The 17154-nt window shown below is 34.0% G+C and overlaps 1 protein-coding gene across 1 annotated transcript; it reads left to right on the forward strand.

Moving 5' to 3' along the window:
• Positions 1-860: 860 nt before the first annotated feature.
• Positions 861-16275, forward strand: TUBG2 (Tubulin gamma-2 chain). Its single transcript, XM_012938831.3, has 8 exons — positions 861-1057; positions 3103-3215; positions 4265-4501; positions 6522-6728; positions 8294-8380; positions 10498-10780; positions 12380-12561; positions 13966-16275. Exons 1-8 carry the CDS (start codon positions 1009-1011, stop codon positions 14221-14223), a joined length of 1416 nt encoding a protein of 471 aa, XP_012794285.2. The 5' UTR covers positions 861-1008; the 3' UTR covers positions 14224-16275.
• The last annotated feature ends 879 nt before the right edge of the window (positions 16276-17154 follow it).

The following is a 17154-nucleotide window of genomic DNA, read 5'->3' on the forward strand; positions in this document are numbered from 1 at the left end:
GTATCAGTCGATTAAGTAACCACTGAGCACACAAACTGTCACACCTGTAACTAACCAGATAGTTACATCCCGTGGAATTACACTCCATAACTCCATTGAAATGAGGAACTTTAATCAATTCAAGTATAAAATGTTTGATAGAAGAAAACTATTGTTCCCCTTTATTAAAGCCATTTGAAGTGAAAATTGTAAGAGAGAAAAGCTGTAATGCTGAGTAACGATGTGTGCTGCCAAACATGTTTTATTTGAATAACCACAATTTAATTTTCCCACTGGGAATTCCTCGTTTTCGATCTTTTATTTGTCATCCCTATTTGTTTAACGGAGCATGTTAGTCCTAATATCAGGCTATGATATCCATCATGTCTCTAGTTATCCTTACGAGGCTTCGGATGCAACAAAATCAATCAGTATCAACATCCGAGTCTCCATTATCGAAATACTCTTATGGCAATTAAAGAATATGAGAACCACTGTGCAAAAATATATATCTGGATTGCTACTAGAAGTGTCACAACGTGTAAATTCTAAGCTGGCTAGTCATGGGAGGCAATAAGTCGCGTGATACAGTGAAGAGTATTCTGGCAAACATGCTTAACTGGACGAATTTAGCTGATGGTGTATCCATTCAAACTTAGCTGGTCAGCATAGATGTTAAATGTTCACGAGCTATGTAGTTAAGGAAGTCATTCAGAATTACAGTACTACCAACCCTGCATGCTAGTCTACCTAATAGCTACGCGTGCCTGCTGGAAGTGATATGACACAAAGGAGCTATATATTTTCCCTGTTACTTCCTGAATCCCAACAAGCATTTTCGAATTATCTATAACTCTCACTTCTATCGGTGAAAAATCCCTGAAAACATCTTCGCTCACCTAAAATAAGTGATTTTGACATATAAAAACAGGTTTAAGGAAGATTTGAAGTACTACTCACACTACAGGTTTGACTTTAGATACTGAGAATTGTGTCCTTCAAACCGAGGTACGTCGGTCGTGCGCTACGATGCCGCGCGATATTATTACTTTACAACTAGGACAATGTGGGAATCAAAGTATGTCTTATTTTACAAACATATTGTCTTTTTCTCCTGTCCTGTTACTTGGTTACGAGTTTTATATGCATTTTTTGTCGAAACAACCTGGATTTGCTGTGACTAAAAATTTTATTTCATAAGTGAGGTTTACGCAACACACTTACCATATATTGAGATATTCCCCACCACAAGTAGCTAATCTATTTTGCCGCAACTTGTCTTTGTTTTATGGACCCTCACTAGCTTCAACTATAATATACTTTTTTCATAGTATACTGAGCAAGTACATATGGCTAACCGGCTTGTTAGCGAAGAATCAAAGCGGGTTATCTTCTCAACGTCTGTCACGTCATCAAGTGTCCATGTAGCTCCAGTAATTCGTAAGGCTCTTCAAACGGTTTACTTGACTCCAGTTTCTTGATAATGTACCCTAGCATCACTAAACATCTTGTATTACTTCTGATTCCTTCCAAAACATGGATCGAGGATATCCAATCATTAGAACATGTGTGAGAATAATAGTCAGTATGAGACTCATATCTAACATCGTCGTTTAGGTTTTCGAATAAATGTATGCCCAGTCATTCGCAAAGGTATAATCATGTGAAACAGAAAAAGAAATAAAACTGGAGGTTTCCTTAAACGCCTCTACATTCACATAAATAGCGTCTCTTTACATGCCTTTTACTGCACTCGAACGTCTTTTGTTCCAATCTGTATTAAGTTAGTGGTTTTACAATCCCGTTGTATATCCTGGTAATATATATTTCAGTTCAGATTGTTTTAAAGTCACTCCTCCCTACCCCGAAAAGCTTAATCAAGCTATCAAACAATACTACGCCAGGTTTCTAATTTCAACCAAATAGTTGGACAGACAAAACTACTGTCCAATCAGGTGAATATGTTTTCAACAAGTAAGAGTCGTTCATATACCTGGTGTCTAATCAAGGCATCATGATGACACTCATTAGTTAGCTATTTTGAAGATGCATGGACCATATCGCAAGCTGTAAGACTAGTAATTTCATTTGTATTGGATTTTAAGTGGAATATTTTGTTGTTAAACTATTCATGTTTCTGATGTCCGGATAGTATGACTCAAAATGTCACTATAGATGCACCCAACAAGGTCTATTTTTCTCGTCTATTCGTATGACATTATGCCGAGCTGACACTTCAGAACGTCTCTACCTCCCTAGTCCATAAACTGTACGTTTCACTTAGTTTTCGGGAGTTACAAAGCTTACTACACCAATCGCAACGCAATAAGTGATGACTTACCCTTATACTACAATCAGTGCTAAGGAAAAAATAAGTCTACCTATCTGATATGGGCTGACTTTAACTTAACAGATTAGTCCGCCGCTAATTATAGTTTTTTAAACTGGACCGCTGGAATACCCAAGCTCTTTAGTACAAGGTCACTCAATCGTCTGTAAACATCTTATGGTTACGTTTGCTATTATACACCGCTTACTTCATAAATTATTGGATTCACGTTACTGAAGTGATACTCAAAAATACTAAGTTAGGTTTCAAAGTCAGTTGATCATAACAATCAATGGTTTAGTTAGGAACATGTGTTGCTCTGAATGAAATCTAAATTCAGTCCTTTAGTTTTTCATTTGAACCGTAAAGAATTCTCAGATATTTTTAGCTGCAACAAATAAAAATAAACTTCCCAAAATAATTGTTTTAGGAGTGGTATCTGAGGCTTTTAAATGAAATAAGTACCAGAAGGTACAGCGTATCAGCAGGGCGACTTATTTTACCACATATTTCGTTTATAGGCTGTGGAAATGCAAGTAAAAGATAAGAATCAAAACTAACAAATTTCACCTGTTAAGCAAGTGCTAAAACATGTTTGATTAACTGTACTGTATATATTAAAATTAGGAAATGTTCAGAATTATCACATTACTTACTGAAACTAAAGATATCTGCTTTTGATATAATCTTAGTAGGCATATCTCTTTATGGGGATTATTACAAGCAGTCTGTGACTTTATTATCTTTCACGTAATATTTACCTGTCCATTTTCTCTGTATCACCAAAATGTTAGTTGGGATGGAGTTTTGGAAGCAGCTGTGCGCTGAACATGGAATCAGTCCTGAAGGTACACTTGAAGAATTCGCAACAAGTGACGCTGATCGCAAAGATGTCTTTTTCTACCAAGTAAGTAAGAAATTTCCACACAATTAGTTTGCATACTTTTCAATCATCCATTGCTTACTTAGTTATTCGGACATTGTTTTAGGTTACATAACTTAAGTCAATTGTTTTCTTCATCCTGTGGTTCAATGATTTCCGCTTTCACCAATTTATTCATAGTTTTAATTCCTGTCATAACTAAATAGTTTCGGCAGGTGAGTGGTATCCCTAGGCGATAAATGTATCTTAATTTTTTACGGTAGCGAGTTTATCTATCAATATCTTGCTGATACAGACACCAAAATGCACCATTTTTGACAGCTATTCACTGATACTTCGGGTAAATATATACTTCTGTTGATCTTCCAGAAGCATCAATTCTACTTCTGAATGATACTTTCACAAGCTCGAGGCTAAAAAGCGTTTCTCCAGTAACAAATTAAAACCTCTAGTGTTATCCACAAAGCACTATGAACAAGAAAGTTAGAGGAAAATTATTCTTGTCCTAACTAGATGTTTTAATGAATAGATTTTGTTGTGTAGACAAATTTATCATGGGCACTCCCACACAGAGCACTTCTAGTAGCATTCTTTCACACGTCATTCAACCTGCTTAGTGGTAAAACTAACTAACAACTCAGATGCGAGTAGTAAAATCCTTATACTTATAGTGTGATGTTCTTATTTCTACACAATCTTTGAGAAAATGACTTCAGTTTTTGTTCAATCACAATTTTTGTTTGTCTCAATTCAGATTTTACCATATTTCTATAAGCTTTCCTTTGTATTGTAAAATATTTCAGCTGGGTACCCAATGGTTTCAGTTTCCTCAGATATCCCACATTGCTGAGCAAACGTATATTGGCCGGTCATATGTATAACGTTTAGAAGGGGTTGTTAGTCTAGTTATGCCAGCCAGTAACCAAACCATTATCGTTTGGAAGTTGCAAAATAACGAATAACTACTTTACGGGGACTACACAGATATATAATTGATTATAGTAGGAAAAATGATATGTAATTTTGTCTAAGATTTTCCACAGAATTAAACCATTTTCATGTTTCTTATAAAGGCAGATGATGCTCATTATATTCCTCGTGCTGTGTTACTGGACTTGGAACCACGTGTAATCAATACAATATTATCTTCACCTTATGCTCGACTTTACAATCCAGAAAATGTATATTTATCTAAACATGGAGGTGGTGCCGGTAATAATTGGGCAGCTGGATACACACAAGGTGAAAAACTGGAGGAAGAAGTGTTTGATATTATTGATCGTGAAGCCGAAGGAAGTGATAGCTTAGAGGTAATAAAGTTTAATTGGAACTAGTTAACCCTTCACTTCAATCATCAAGCTTTTTATCAGTTATTTACTCAGTAGTTTTACAAACCTTTACTCCTTTCCATATGGATTGAAATACTATTTGTTTATTATTTATTTTAACGCATAAATATTGGCACAAGGGGCCACCAAACATATATGCGCCACACAATAACAATAAGTCCGGTAGCAATTATCATTCATTTGTGTAAGGGCTGTGATACTGCCCGGGTGCCCAAACCGAAGCATGTGGTTTTCTTAGGGGGTCACACCAAGAGTCTTTGACCTGGAAGTTTAATCTGCAAGGCAGTGGAGCAGCGTTAGGAGATGCAGTCCCATAGTAGCCGGCGACCAACAATGGGTTACTGGAGCCAATATGTACTATCGGTTTGGAATCAGGGTTTTTCAACTCCCCTAGGTGGACGCTCTATGTCCACCAACCCGGCTAAAGCTCCGGACCTTCGCTCTTCGTCCTCCTAATTTCATAAACAACACCCCTGCCACGAGAAGGCAGCGAGTAGGACTTCCTTGGCGATGGTTGTATACGTGTGACTATATGAGAGCACTTCTAGAGGGAGAGCTGACTCTCCCCATCCTCGACCGTACCAGGGCATTTTATTGTGACATGCAGCGTTAACTACACTTACTAAGGGTTTCTGAGAGCACTTTACATTGATTGCTTATTCATTACCCTACATAACTACCTGTCATCAGCCTCCTCTGGCTGCTACCATGCTGCGCATGCAGTGGACGAATAAATTAGATGGGGAAGACGAACTTATTGTTTAATGCAAAATTACAGAGTGCTTTCGTAAAATATGAAACCATACCTTAAATACACAGTTTGCACATCTTCCATCAGTTGTCCTTTACACGCTTCATGATCCTTCCAACTCTGTTGTCATTACAATTACTTTCTGTTCTCTTCAATTGAATCCTCTCAATCTTTTGCTGTCATGCATTCCACTTCCGATTAGTGATACATACTGCTTATATCTGTCAACATAAGTAGCATACACCACACGCACAACAATTTTCTACCTGCTTGCATGTTTATCATTGGTTAAAATAAAAGTGTACTGACTAAAGTTTCGTGGCAATCAGATCAAGATCTAGCACTATTTCACAATTTTTCTGATTGTCCATTTAAGCTTCGACATCTGTCTGCAGTCTGAGCTATACGATGAATCAGTGGTTAGTGACTCTCAAGTGGGATAACTGAAAACCGTTTATAGTAACAGCTTCATTCATCTATTTATCTTTACTTTGTCAACGCATCGTTTTATAACCATTTCATTCTGCTAACTCTTTCTTCCCATAACTCACTTTACCGTTTCTCTTAGATTTCCTCTGTCACAAAGGGTAATACCAAACCTCTTCACTGTCATAAACAGTTTTGTGTTATCTTATCCTTTTTGTGAAGTTCGCGAACACTTCATCCGTTAAATATCCCCGTTACTAAGAGGTAAATGACTCTAGTTTACTCGTCTGCCTCTCAATATTTCAGCACTCTTAAGCTCGAAAATGTAAGATAATGTTGATTTAAATCCCCATCCCGAAGTTAGTAATTTACAGAACCCTGAATTTATCTACGTAGATCCTAGAAGAGTTGCCAAAAGATAGTTATTATTCACGTAACGAACTGGTCAGAGATTTGTAGATAACTTTGTTCGGCATGATATATAATTACACTGTACGTGAAATCCCAACTCCATAGTCAAATGCTTCAATTATACAACCAGTATTATCGTAAGGAGTTCAATATACTATAGTGCAATTATTTTAGACATGTCTCTGGCAAAGTAAATTCTTCATTGAAAAAGTACTGTCACTATTTTGTATTCCTACATACTTTGTTATTAAGCTTAACATTCTGTTGTGTGTATTAGTTAAGCATTAGGTCTCTTAATGCCACCATATGTATTTACACTTCCAATGGTAATTAAATTGTTAGTTTATATTCTGTATATATTTTGTACTAATGTACTACCTTTTTCCTAACAAGGGCTTCGTAATGACTCATTCTATCGCTGGAGGAACAGGGTCTGGGATGGGTTCATTTATTCTTGAACGTCTTAATTCACACTTCCCAAAAAAACTTATTCAAACGTATTCAGTATTCCCAAATTTAGAAGAAACTAGTGATGTTGTTGTTCAACCTTATAACAGTTTGTTAACACTAAAACGTCTCACTTTGAATGCTGATTGTGTGGTGAGTCCTCGTATTGTATATAATACTATGTAATGATTTTTGCAGAACTATTATATATTCCGTACCTTTCTCTCACCGAAAAAATGTACCAGTGTCAACCTGGATATTATCTCTAGTACTCCAGCTTTACCGTACGATGGATACATCTAACAACAAGTAGTTTGACTTAATTAACCTAAGTAAGAAGATATTTGAACTAAAAACTATGCAAAGTGAAAATAACACCTAAAGTTCATTTGTACGTAAACTGGAATCACCACTAACCGGTTTATTTGTCTCCACTTTATTATGTAGTATATCTTGTCTTGTTGAAATCATTTACATATATCTTTGTATTCAACCACAATGTATTTTATAGTTGCAACATCCTTTTCCGTAGATAATAACAACTTTGACATACTAAAAGTAGTAAGTTTCCTTATTTGAATTAATCCCTTAAAAACGATCTACTAAGCGAATATATCGTATCATTGAAAATATTAGTTAAATGTATTTGAACAGTTACTCTGTTCCTATACTTAAAATATTTCTGTTCCATTCCTATTTTATCTAATATTGAAAATAAAACTCCCATTATTGTCCTCATATAAATTAATTTGAAAGTATTAAATTATTTAAACATGAAATCGTGTAAAAATAATTATTTTAAGACAAATGGAGTTTAGCATTTCTCTTAGTCATATAACCACCAGGTATGTGTACAATAAATTTATGTAGTTGTAAGTGATTATCAGAAATATCTCTAGCAAAAGTTTATATGCTGTTCAATTATTCACAAGTATATTCTACTTGTTTAGATGTTGCCAGATTGCTAACGTAAGCGTTGATATGTTGTTAGATAATTACTCATTAATATGATATAGATAAATTATTTAGTCATTATATACGTTTTAATACAAGCTACTGACTACTTTACATTGTTTAAAAAGCATAAATTATTGAGATTAAGAACATATAGTTCACTGTTGTAGAAATTTATGGTTTCATTTCTTAGTAACGAACTGGTTGGATTATACGTACTACTGATTATCTGTAGAGCAAAATAAAACATGATCTAATCATTCTCTGATCTTCAGTAATTTCCTGTTAATATAGACTTGTACTAAACATTGTTTGCAATCTTGTTGTATCCTTTGTTTAACGATACATTACGCATTCATTATTTTGTAAAATACTGTCAATTGGCTGATTTCTAAATTTTAACTAAACTTATTTTCATCTCCTTCAAAAGAATGATAAGTTATTGACGCTAATTATATCCCATAATTTCTACCATCAATGTTTCACAAGCTTTCACGACAAAAATCCACTAAAGAATGTTATTAATAATTGAAAAATGCCAACACAATTACGTGCGAAAAATACTAATTTTTATCAGTTATTTATTGTTTCATAATGACAAAACGTGAAAACAATCAGTTAATTATTTTGATTTATTGCTAATCATTTATATTATATATGGTTCACTGATAGTGTTCTGTTTACAGTTATCATACAATGTTATCAATCAGTGGGATGTATTAACACCTGTAAACCTGTCTTTTTAAATCTTTGTTTTTTAACAGGTTGTTCTAGATAATACTGCTCTGCATCGTATAGCTACTGATCGTTTGCATATTGAGAATCCATCATTTGCACAAATCAATCAGCTGGTAGGTATCATTAACATGAAAGTGATTATCTATATATTTGAATTTTTGTGTCTGTTTGATGTGAACGATGACACTTGCCTTTGTAGGATCTGTGATCATGTTATAACCATTACAAATTTTTTCGATAAATCCCAAATTGTAATTAAACTGAATTTTATCCAACACTGTTGCGATTTGACAGGGCGGACTTATAAAATCTCTTAATGGTTTGTAAACACTTTGGATTTGATACTCTAGAAGTATGTCTTACTTTTAACAGCTTGGTAAAGGGATCACTTTGGGTAGATCTACGATCATCCACTCAGATTATTCGATTTGTGTCCATATGTCTAATATGTTAGCTAACAGCTTTACTAGTGGTGAAAGTATTTCTTTTACAGCCAGTAAAAACTCATTTTCAACCTGAAAAAAGTTACTTCTCATTTTAGTTGAAGAATATAAGAAAAGTGTACCTAAACGTCCAGCCCACTTCATGTAAATTACTTCGGCTGAAACATGGAAAGACTCAGTGATTTAAACAGTAACTGAACTGTTTACTGGGAGAGTTAAACTAAGTCAACCAGAGAGATATGTGGGTTGACACTTTTGGAAATATTAGCTCTTCATAATAATTGTAGTAGTTGTTGTGACAATGTTTCAATAACTGTCCGTTCACTTTCTTTATCATCAAACAAGTCTAACTTGATGATTATCTAGTTTAGTCTACCAATCAAGTCCTATTGACTAAATTACTTTGTAGCTACTGTTTGAACGAGTTATTTAAAGATGCTTGCTTTTTAAATGATCTGGTTTGAATCCAGCTACTTGTTGTTCCGGTTATGTATATCTCTATTCGAAGATCAATTAAGATATAGACGCGACCGACGTTCAAAACTTTTATTATTCCTCCTCACTATGTGTGTAAGAAGGGGTAGTTTTTGAAAAGAACTGGATAAGAAATCCTTAGGGCATTGTAGCGATACTAGTGATATAAATTCATTTATGAAAATGTTTTCTATCCCTATTATTTCATCCTGTATATTGTCTTGAAATTTTGTTACGTGAACTGTTTTGTTCAGCTCTATCTTGTTCCAATAAGGTAATTCCCATGTCTCATCATAATTTTCTTTTTGTAAACTAAATTCCATGATATATATTACACAAACTTTTCTTGTTGGTAAAATTATTTCTGAAGAACGAAAGACAATTCAGCAAAGAAAAGTTTCTTCTTGATGGTATCATTTATTGAGTCTGTATAATCGTATTTATGGTGATTGAAAAGATGTATTAATCGATTGGAAAAATAGTAAAACCAGTATACCGTGAAGTGTTCAAACATTCCAAGTATCATAAGAAGGTTGCGTAGGAGTCTAAATGCGAGAAATAATTATCCACTTGATAGATATAAAGAACAAATTAGAAATGCGGAGGTAACAACAAGAACAACTGATTACTGATTTTTTTCTCCGAACGTAATAAAAGAGTTTTTAAGGTCATGAAGGAATGCGTAGTTGTATGTGTTGTTTTTACACACAAAGTTCAGACTTGAATTGCTCAAGTCTCTGCAATTCACAAGTTTTTAATTCGCGCTCCCTTTAATCCAATTCGTTTAACTGCGTAAATTATTTTTAGAAATAATTTCAGTAAGGGTATGTAAACAGAATTAAAGAGATATCCATATATTGAGACATTGATTATTTTACGTTCTCCTTCGAAAGACGTTCCAAGTAATGTTCTGAGATGCGTTTGGAAAGTGTTCACTAAATGCGGCCAATATAGCCTGTCCCACAAATGCAAGTGAAATTAAAGATGTACATTGATGTGACTCATAGCATAACTTGGTTCTTAACGCATCCATAAATAATAGGTCGGCTAGTGGAAGACAATACGAAATTTCGAGAAATAGAATGTTTATCCCAAATATTTTGAAATCCGGTTTTCAATATTCCTGCAACAGTATTTTCCATAAGTTCAATGTTCATAGAAAGTCTTCTTTGGTGCTGTAGACAATTTCTCAAGTTTCAGCTTTCGCATCCGGTTACTGTCAATAACCATTTTCGACTAGTACTTCATCGAGTTTATTTTTGTGTTATCAATAAGTGATCAGTGCTTCTCTTATCTTTCTACTATGAATTAAGGTCTCCAAAGTAATGTCTGCAAGTACGGCTACACTTCGTTATCCCAGCTATATGAATAATGATTTAATTGGCTTAATAGCTCCACTAACTCCAACTCCACGATTGCATTTCTTAATGACTGGTTATACCCCATTAACAACAGATACTGAAGTTCCAACTATTCGACGGACAACTGTATTCGATGTCATGAGACGTTTATTACAGCCAAAAAATATGATGGTCTCCACTCCAACACAGCGCGGTGTCAGTCATTGTTATGTTTCTATACTAAATATAATTCAAGGTGATTTTCTATTTAATTATTATTAGTCCGTTATTTACTTTGGTGATTTTAATAGGACAGGAAAGATAAATGTCCCCCCTGTTTTCCAAATGACCGAAAGTTTGTTTCTACTTGTTTGTAACCTTCATTTTAGCTCTAGTGGATAATGTTCCGCCAATATAGTACGCTTTCTGAAGATTTGTCTTCGTTTATGAGGTTGTGAAACTTGATAGGCAGTAGGGAGAAGCATTAAATAACTTTTTTTCTCACTAAAGGTTTTTTATTACGCCATAGTAGTTTAGTTTGTTTGGTAGGTGTCGAACCTGGAGTAGTTCTCCATCTCAAACAAACCATAACATATAAACTGGTAAATCCCTGTAGAGTCGTGGGTGTGTCCCCTGCTGATGGACCTCATAACAATGAAGTAGGATTGCAGTCCCCTACTTGGTTTTCAATGGTCTTTCCACATGAAATCAGTTTGTTTTTAAAAAGAGTACATTTAAACTGGACTTAAACTACAAGTGTTCGAAGTTTATTGAACACGTTTTTTTAAAGTTCCAGTCGTGTTCAATAAGATCTCTAAGCCATTTATAAATAAAACCTGATTTTAATTGTAGTGTACTATCCAATATTTCTTACGAATTCAATATGAAGTAGGGCACAGAAATGCAATACTTTAAAAACTAATTTTGTGTTAAATTGAACTACTGTTTCTATTCTATTGTTTCCATCTTTATCTGATATAAACTTTTGTACAAAATGGAATTCACGACCTCTCTTCTCGGTCAAAATGTTACTTTGTTTAAGTTGTAATGATCAACATGTAAACTACATCTGTAGCTACATTCTAGAAATTTCTTCAAATATCAATTATTGGTTAAAAACGGCTTTGTTTAAAAGTAATTAATTGTTTGTATGCCTCTTAGTTCAGTTTTTACCGCATGTTATAATTAGAATGCTATATGCTTGTATGATGGCAATTCTATTGAAGACATTCCACATATTTCTCCATGGGAAGTCCCCAATATCTATTCCAGATAAAAAAGTGGTTTTGAATAGTTAGCGAATATTGAATTGTGTAGAACTTACCGAGGACTAAGGATTAAATACTTTGATTACATAATCGATTATTACACTATATAAAAGCACTTGTGAGATCGCTCATTCTCTGCACTCTTCACTCCAATCAACTAATCTTTTTCGCCTGGTCAGTTATTTCTCTGTGATCTGTCACCAAATTTTAATGATCGTATGAATGTCTTACAACATTAAATTAAAATGTTAAGTTTCAGTTAATAGACCTCGTACGCTCACTTAGCTGTCATGCAACAATTTAATTACTCTAAATAACTGTTTGCCCCTTTTAAAATAGCTTATCAAAGTGAATTAAACTTTAGAAAATGCTAAATATATAGTTTTGCAAAATGTCGACCCCCCATTCAATCCATTTGTTCTTGATCATGATAATATGTTATGTTACTGACAGTCTGTCTGTGATCAGGTCTTGTCTTTGATATTTATTTCAATTAGTTGTGCCTCCATCTGATTCGTAGTCATCCTTATTCCTGACGGCATATTTCGCGAATCAGCTTTTAACTACCTTAACTCGTTTTCTTTCAGGAGAAGTCGATCCTACTGAAGTACATAAATCACTACAGAGAATTCGAGAACGCCGTATGGCTCAGTTTATACCTTGGGGTCCAGCTAGCATTCAAGTTGCTCTGTCTAGGCGATCTCCATATGTTCAGACACCACATCGTGTTAGTGGTCTTTTACTTGCAAATCATACAAGCATATCAACTGTAAGTGTTTGCGTGTACTTACCTTTGATTTTGTAGCTCTATATAGTCACGTAAAAATGTCTTTATTCGATTAATACTAACGCACAAACTCTTCTGTTAGTCTCCCTGATTCTCAACAGTTCCCCTACTTATACAAGACTGTTATTAAAACTAACTTCAGACTAAACATTAAACACCAATTTCTATTCTAGCAAGAATCATTTGCTTACTAGTTATTAACTTTGAGGTAGGTTTCTAGAATTCAAGTGGATATTGCCAACAAAGAAATCTATGTCTTAGTTTAGTCTTCATGTGTTCCAGATATGGTAATCATAAATCCTCAACTAAAATAATATCCTCTTTGAACTTGAATAAAACAAGCTTTATATTTAGTCATTAGTCAGACAGAGTCGATTATTGACTTATTGTTTAATTCTCTGGTCCTTCAACTGTTCAAGTGCATGTTTAAACCCTGCCTACTTCTATCTGGCCACCATGGTAGGATCGTAAGCTCTCAAAGTTCATTGCAAAATCTGTACTTGATAAGTTAGTTACATCAGTCAAATATTAGATGTTCATTCTCTGCTTTCATTGGCAACCAAATAGTTTGAATTTATCCGAAATTCAACATCCTTGTTTATTTGACCAGCACAAAACATAACCTAGACACTAAATACTTTATTCAAATTTCCCAAAAGAATCTATTTTACCATTGATTTTGGCTTTAAATGGTTGCCTAAATTCATATATAATAGATTATTCAAAAATTTTTCTGTCTGAAATATCAATCCACTAAATACATGTTATAGAAAGTCTACAATACAATAAAATACAATTAACATTTTTAACATGTTTAACACTCTACTGGTCATTTTTAGCAAATGGTTCCTTTACAAATTACAAAACTTTGTGAAATACACTGTTCTAATATAAGAAAAAGCATGTTCAAATGAATTTGAAAATTCCAAGTATAGAATATTTTCAGTAAAAATATAGATTGTACTAAGTATGACTACCAGTTAAGTGATCCCATCAAACTTCCTTTAGTTTATTTTCCGAAAATGTATGTATAACATGGTTTACGTCACGCGACTGGTCTTAGTTAGACACCTATTGGAAAACAAAAAGTACTGAATAACTATTTCGTTCTAATATGAGACTCAGCAATAAACATCCATGACTCCACTGGATATGAAACTCCAAGACCCTTAGGTCTCGCGAAGAGTGTTCAACCTTTAGATCACTGAACCAGCATCCAATGGTGGTTTGGATGTCTAGTTTCGATCACTTCTCGATATCGCACAACCATCTTCCAATGTTATTGGCGGGTTACCGCTTTTATTTGCTTGGTTTGTCTTCGTTTTCTATTTATTTAAGTGATCATTTCAATTAAGCAGTCTATTTATCTTCTTCTGTCGTTTACAGCTTTTCCTACGTACCTTAGCTCAGTATGATAAATTACGTACTCGTGGTGCTTTTATTGAACAATTCCGTAAGGAAGATGTATTTCGTGATGATCCAGAATTAAAAGAATTTTCTGACAGTAGACAAGTTGTTCATAATTTAATTGAAGAGCATAGTGCAGCAACTCGATCTGATTATATTCATTGGGGTGCTCAACGTGCTGCCGCAGTAGCTGCAACACAAGCAGCGGCCGCGGCAGCCGCCAATTCAAATTCTTGAATTTCTTATTAGATATTTTTCGAACATTTATGTTTTTTGGTAAAAGCTATTCAGTTACAAAAACTACATTTTGTACTTTTCAAATGTTTGTCTCAAAATTTTTTTGTAAGATTTCCTTTTTTAACAACGTTTAGTTTTTTCATCTGGTTTTTTATTAAAAAAGAACACTTCATTCTGAGCATTTGTAAACATATCAGTATTCACAGGTTGTTGTGAAAGCATAAATATCCAGACCTGTTAACAATGCATGAATTAAATTGTTTGATATTTCTACATGCTTTTTCCTTTAAAATAGTAAGCAGCTTCAGTGCTAAGGTTTTTTTCTTCGATACTGTTTGTGGGATCTACAATTGATTGTGTAGTATTGAAGGGGTGAAATTTTCTTGACACTACTGTTTTCAGTTGATTAACTTTAATATGATGTAAATGAATGAAAACTACCTTTGTTAATGCCCTGAATTTAGTCGTCTTAGATGTTCATGATCTCTAGAAATGTTTTAAATGTCTAAAAATAGGATGAATAGTTATTTACTGTTGCGTATGCACAATTGTTCCGATTCTACTTAATTCCCCTGTCATCAAAAACTATGTTGCTGGATTACTGTGTTTAGTGCGACAAAACAATCTCAGTTGTTTAATACAAGTAGGAATTCTAACTTTCTCGAAAACATTGGTAATTACTTCTGTGTGATATATCTCATCAATTAAATTATGCTACACTTAAGGAACTGTGTTAATTGGTTCATCTTATTTGTCTATTCCATATGTTTCTACTGGCCACATCAGTGCAAAATGAATTTTCAAGATATGATAGCTTATTGTATATAAACTAAAATGAATACGAAAAAATAAAGTTGTGGACGTTAAACTATAAAGAAAACAGATCTGTTCCCCTTAGTTGTTCATATTAGGTTATGTTGTTGGTTCTCTTTAAATCGTTATCATCTTAAATCTGCGGAGGATCAACAGACAGTCGAAAATTCATGTTGATTATAATTAAAATATTGTTTATGATCTGAAAATCAACTTGTAGTGAATAACTTGCCACAAAATACTTGGAGTATTCATGCTATCGATGTATTTATTAGAAGGATGCTAAGCATTTGTACCATACATAGATATAAATTAAATCTCTAGAATACACCATAACTGTTACTCATTTTATATAAAATAATTGTTAATGTTTTGAAGTTGTTGACCCATACGATTTATCACATCAGAATCATTCGTACAATACACACTTATTTTTAGTATTAGTGGGAGACTGGCAAAAGCTTAAAGATCTAAATAGGTGGGATTTTTGTGTAATAGCGAGATACTAGAGTGGTAGGTGGAAATATTACGCATAAACTATGTGATTCGAGATGTAAATTCGTGAAATATAAAATACATAATTTGATTTTGAAACTCAAGATTTTAGGAATGACAATAAGTGAACGCGTTTAGGAAGGTTATGAACTGTATTACTTCATGTTTCTAACAACTTGCTATGATAATCAAGAGGACCCCAATCAGGTAGTCTTCACCTACCAACTGAATTCAACAGTCAAGTTCGTCTACATCACTATCTTCCAATCTAGTATTTCATAATATAACCTCTTTCCTATTAAATACAATCATAACTGACAACTCTCTCCGTACCTCTTGATATTATGTTATCGATTCAAGGGTTTGATCAATCCTACTTTCATTTCTATTCTTTCCTTTTTGTGTATTGCACTATGCTACTTACTAATATTCAGTAACTTATATCAATGTCAATCATTTCTGAACATATCAAATAACTTGTACGTCGTTTTTTGGTCATTCAAAATATCTACATGAGTCTATGACATTTAATCCACCTATTATTGTAATTGTATTCTCTTAACAGTTCTAAAAATTGTCTTTATTCCATATATTTTCATTGAATATATGTTCATTTATAACAGTTTCCATAATTCCCTTGCGCAGTTCTCGTTTCGATTTGTTGATTGCCATCGTTGGGTTGATATATCTCCTGGCTGTTACTTAGCTTACCAAACATTTCTTGTAAATAATTCTTAGATAACTACTACAGAAAACACCTCTTATTTAACTGTACCTTGACGCTTATAAGCGATCTAAATACCTAGTGAATCAAGGTTTATAAAATCCACTGGTTTTGAACATTATTGATAATAATGGAGTACTGTAAAGAAATCTCGTGTTTTGATTTCGGGGTTTAATGCATCACCCAGTCGCTTGGTTCGATCCTCGGGCGGATTTAACATGTTAATTATGGTGAATGGTCTTCATGATATTAATTCTTTCCAATTTTCGGTTATGGAGTAATTACAATGGGCAATGCTAAATATTTTACCTCATTAACAAACAACCGTGATCTTTGCTTTTAATCTCCATAACTATAGTCTTAAATCACTTGAGTAATACTTTTTCTCATATCAAGATTCTAGTGATTTATTCGCAAAAGTCATTGCTGAGCCATTTATTTGTTAAGTGACAACCGCCAACGAGACTAGATCAATTAAAAAAGAATCAACAGTTGGACAGATTAACCAACCTCAGATTTTATTATGTAACGTTAACGGCAGTCAGTTCATTATTTCTTCATTGGACTTAGAACCAGAACAAATTTTGTTGATTTTTATTCAGAAACTGATTCCTGTGCTATTGGAATTATAGATTTATTTCATTTGGATGTGCTGTTCATATCTCAAGTAAATTCATAATGCATGTTATCAAATCATATTTGTCACTGTCGGATGCGACCTTGGCCTCGTGGTGTAGCGGCTAGCACACTGGACTTTGAACCCAGGGACCCGAGTTCGAGTCTCGGCGAGGCTGTGGTGCTATAGACACTTCTGAAACTATCACTCCCCATGTGCATCACTTCGCAACAACCCTTCGATCACGTCGTCCCAATCACACTTCACCATTGCACTCAACACC

This window comes from Schistosoma haematobium, chromosome 1, assembly GCF_000699445.3.
Source record: "Schistosoma haematobium chromosome 1, whole genome shotgun sequence".
In the NCBI taxonomy this organism is placed as follows: Eukaryota; Metazoa; Platyhelminthes; class Trematoda; order Strigeidida; family Schistosomatidae; genus Schistosoma; species Schistosoma haematobium.

What these genes read in the sequence shown, in the direction of transcription:
- TUBG2 (XM_012938831.3), top strand. Translation starts at nt 1,009, where the DNA reads ATGCCGCGCGATATTATTACTTTACAACTAGGACAATGTGGGAATCAA. An exon ending in AGGACAATGTGGGAATCAAA is followed by an intron (nt 1,058 to 3,102) that starts GTATGTCTTATT and finishes CCAAAATGTTAG; the next exon opens with TTGGGATGGAGTTTTGGAAG. An exon ending in CTTTGAATGCTGATTGTGTG is followed by an intron (nt 6,729 to 8,293) that starts GTGAGTCCTCGT and finishes GTTTTTTAACAG; the next exon opens with GTTGTTCTAGATAATACTGC.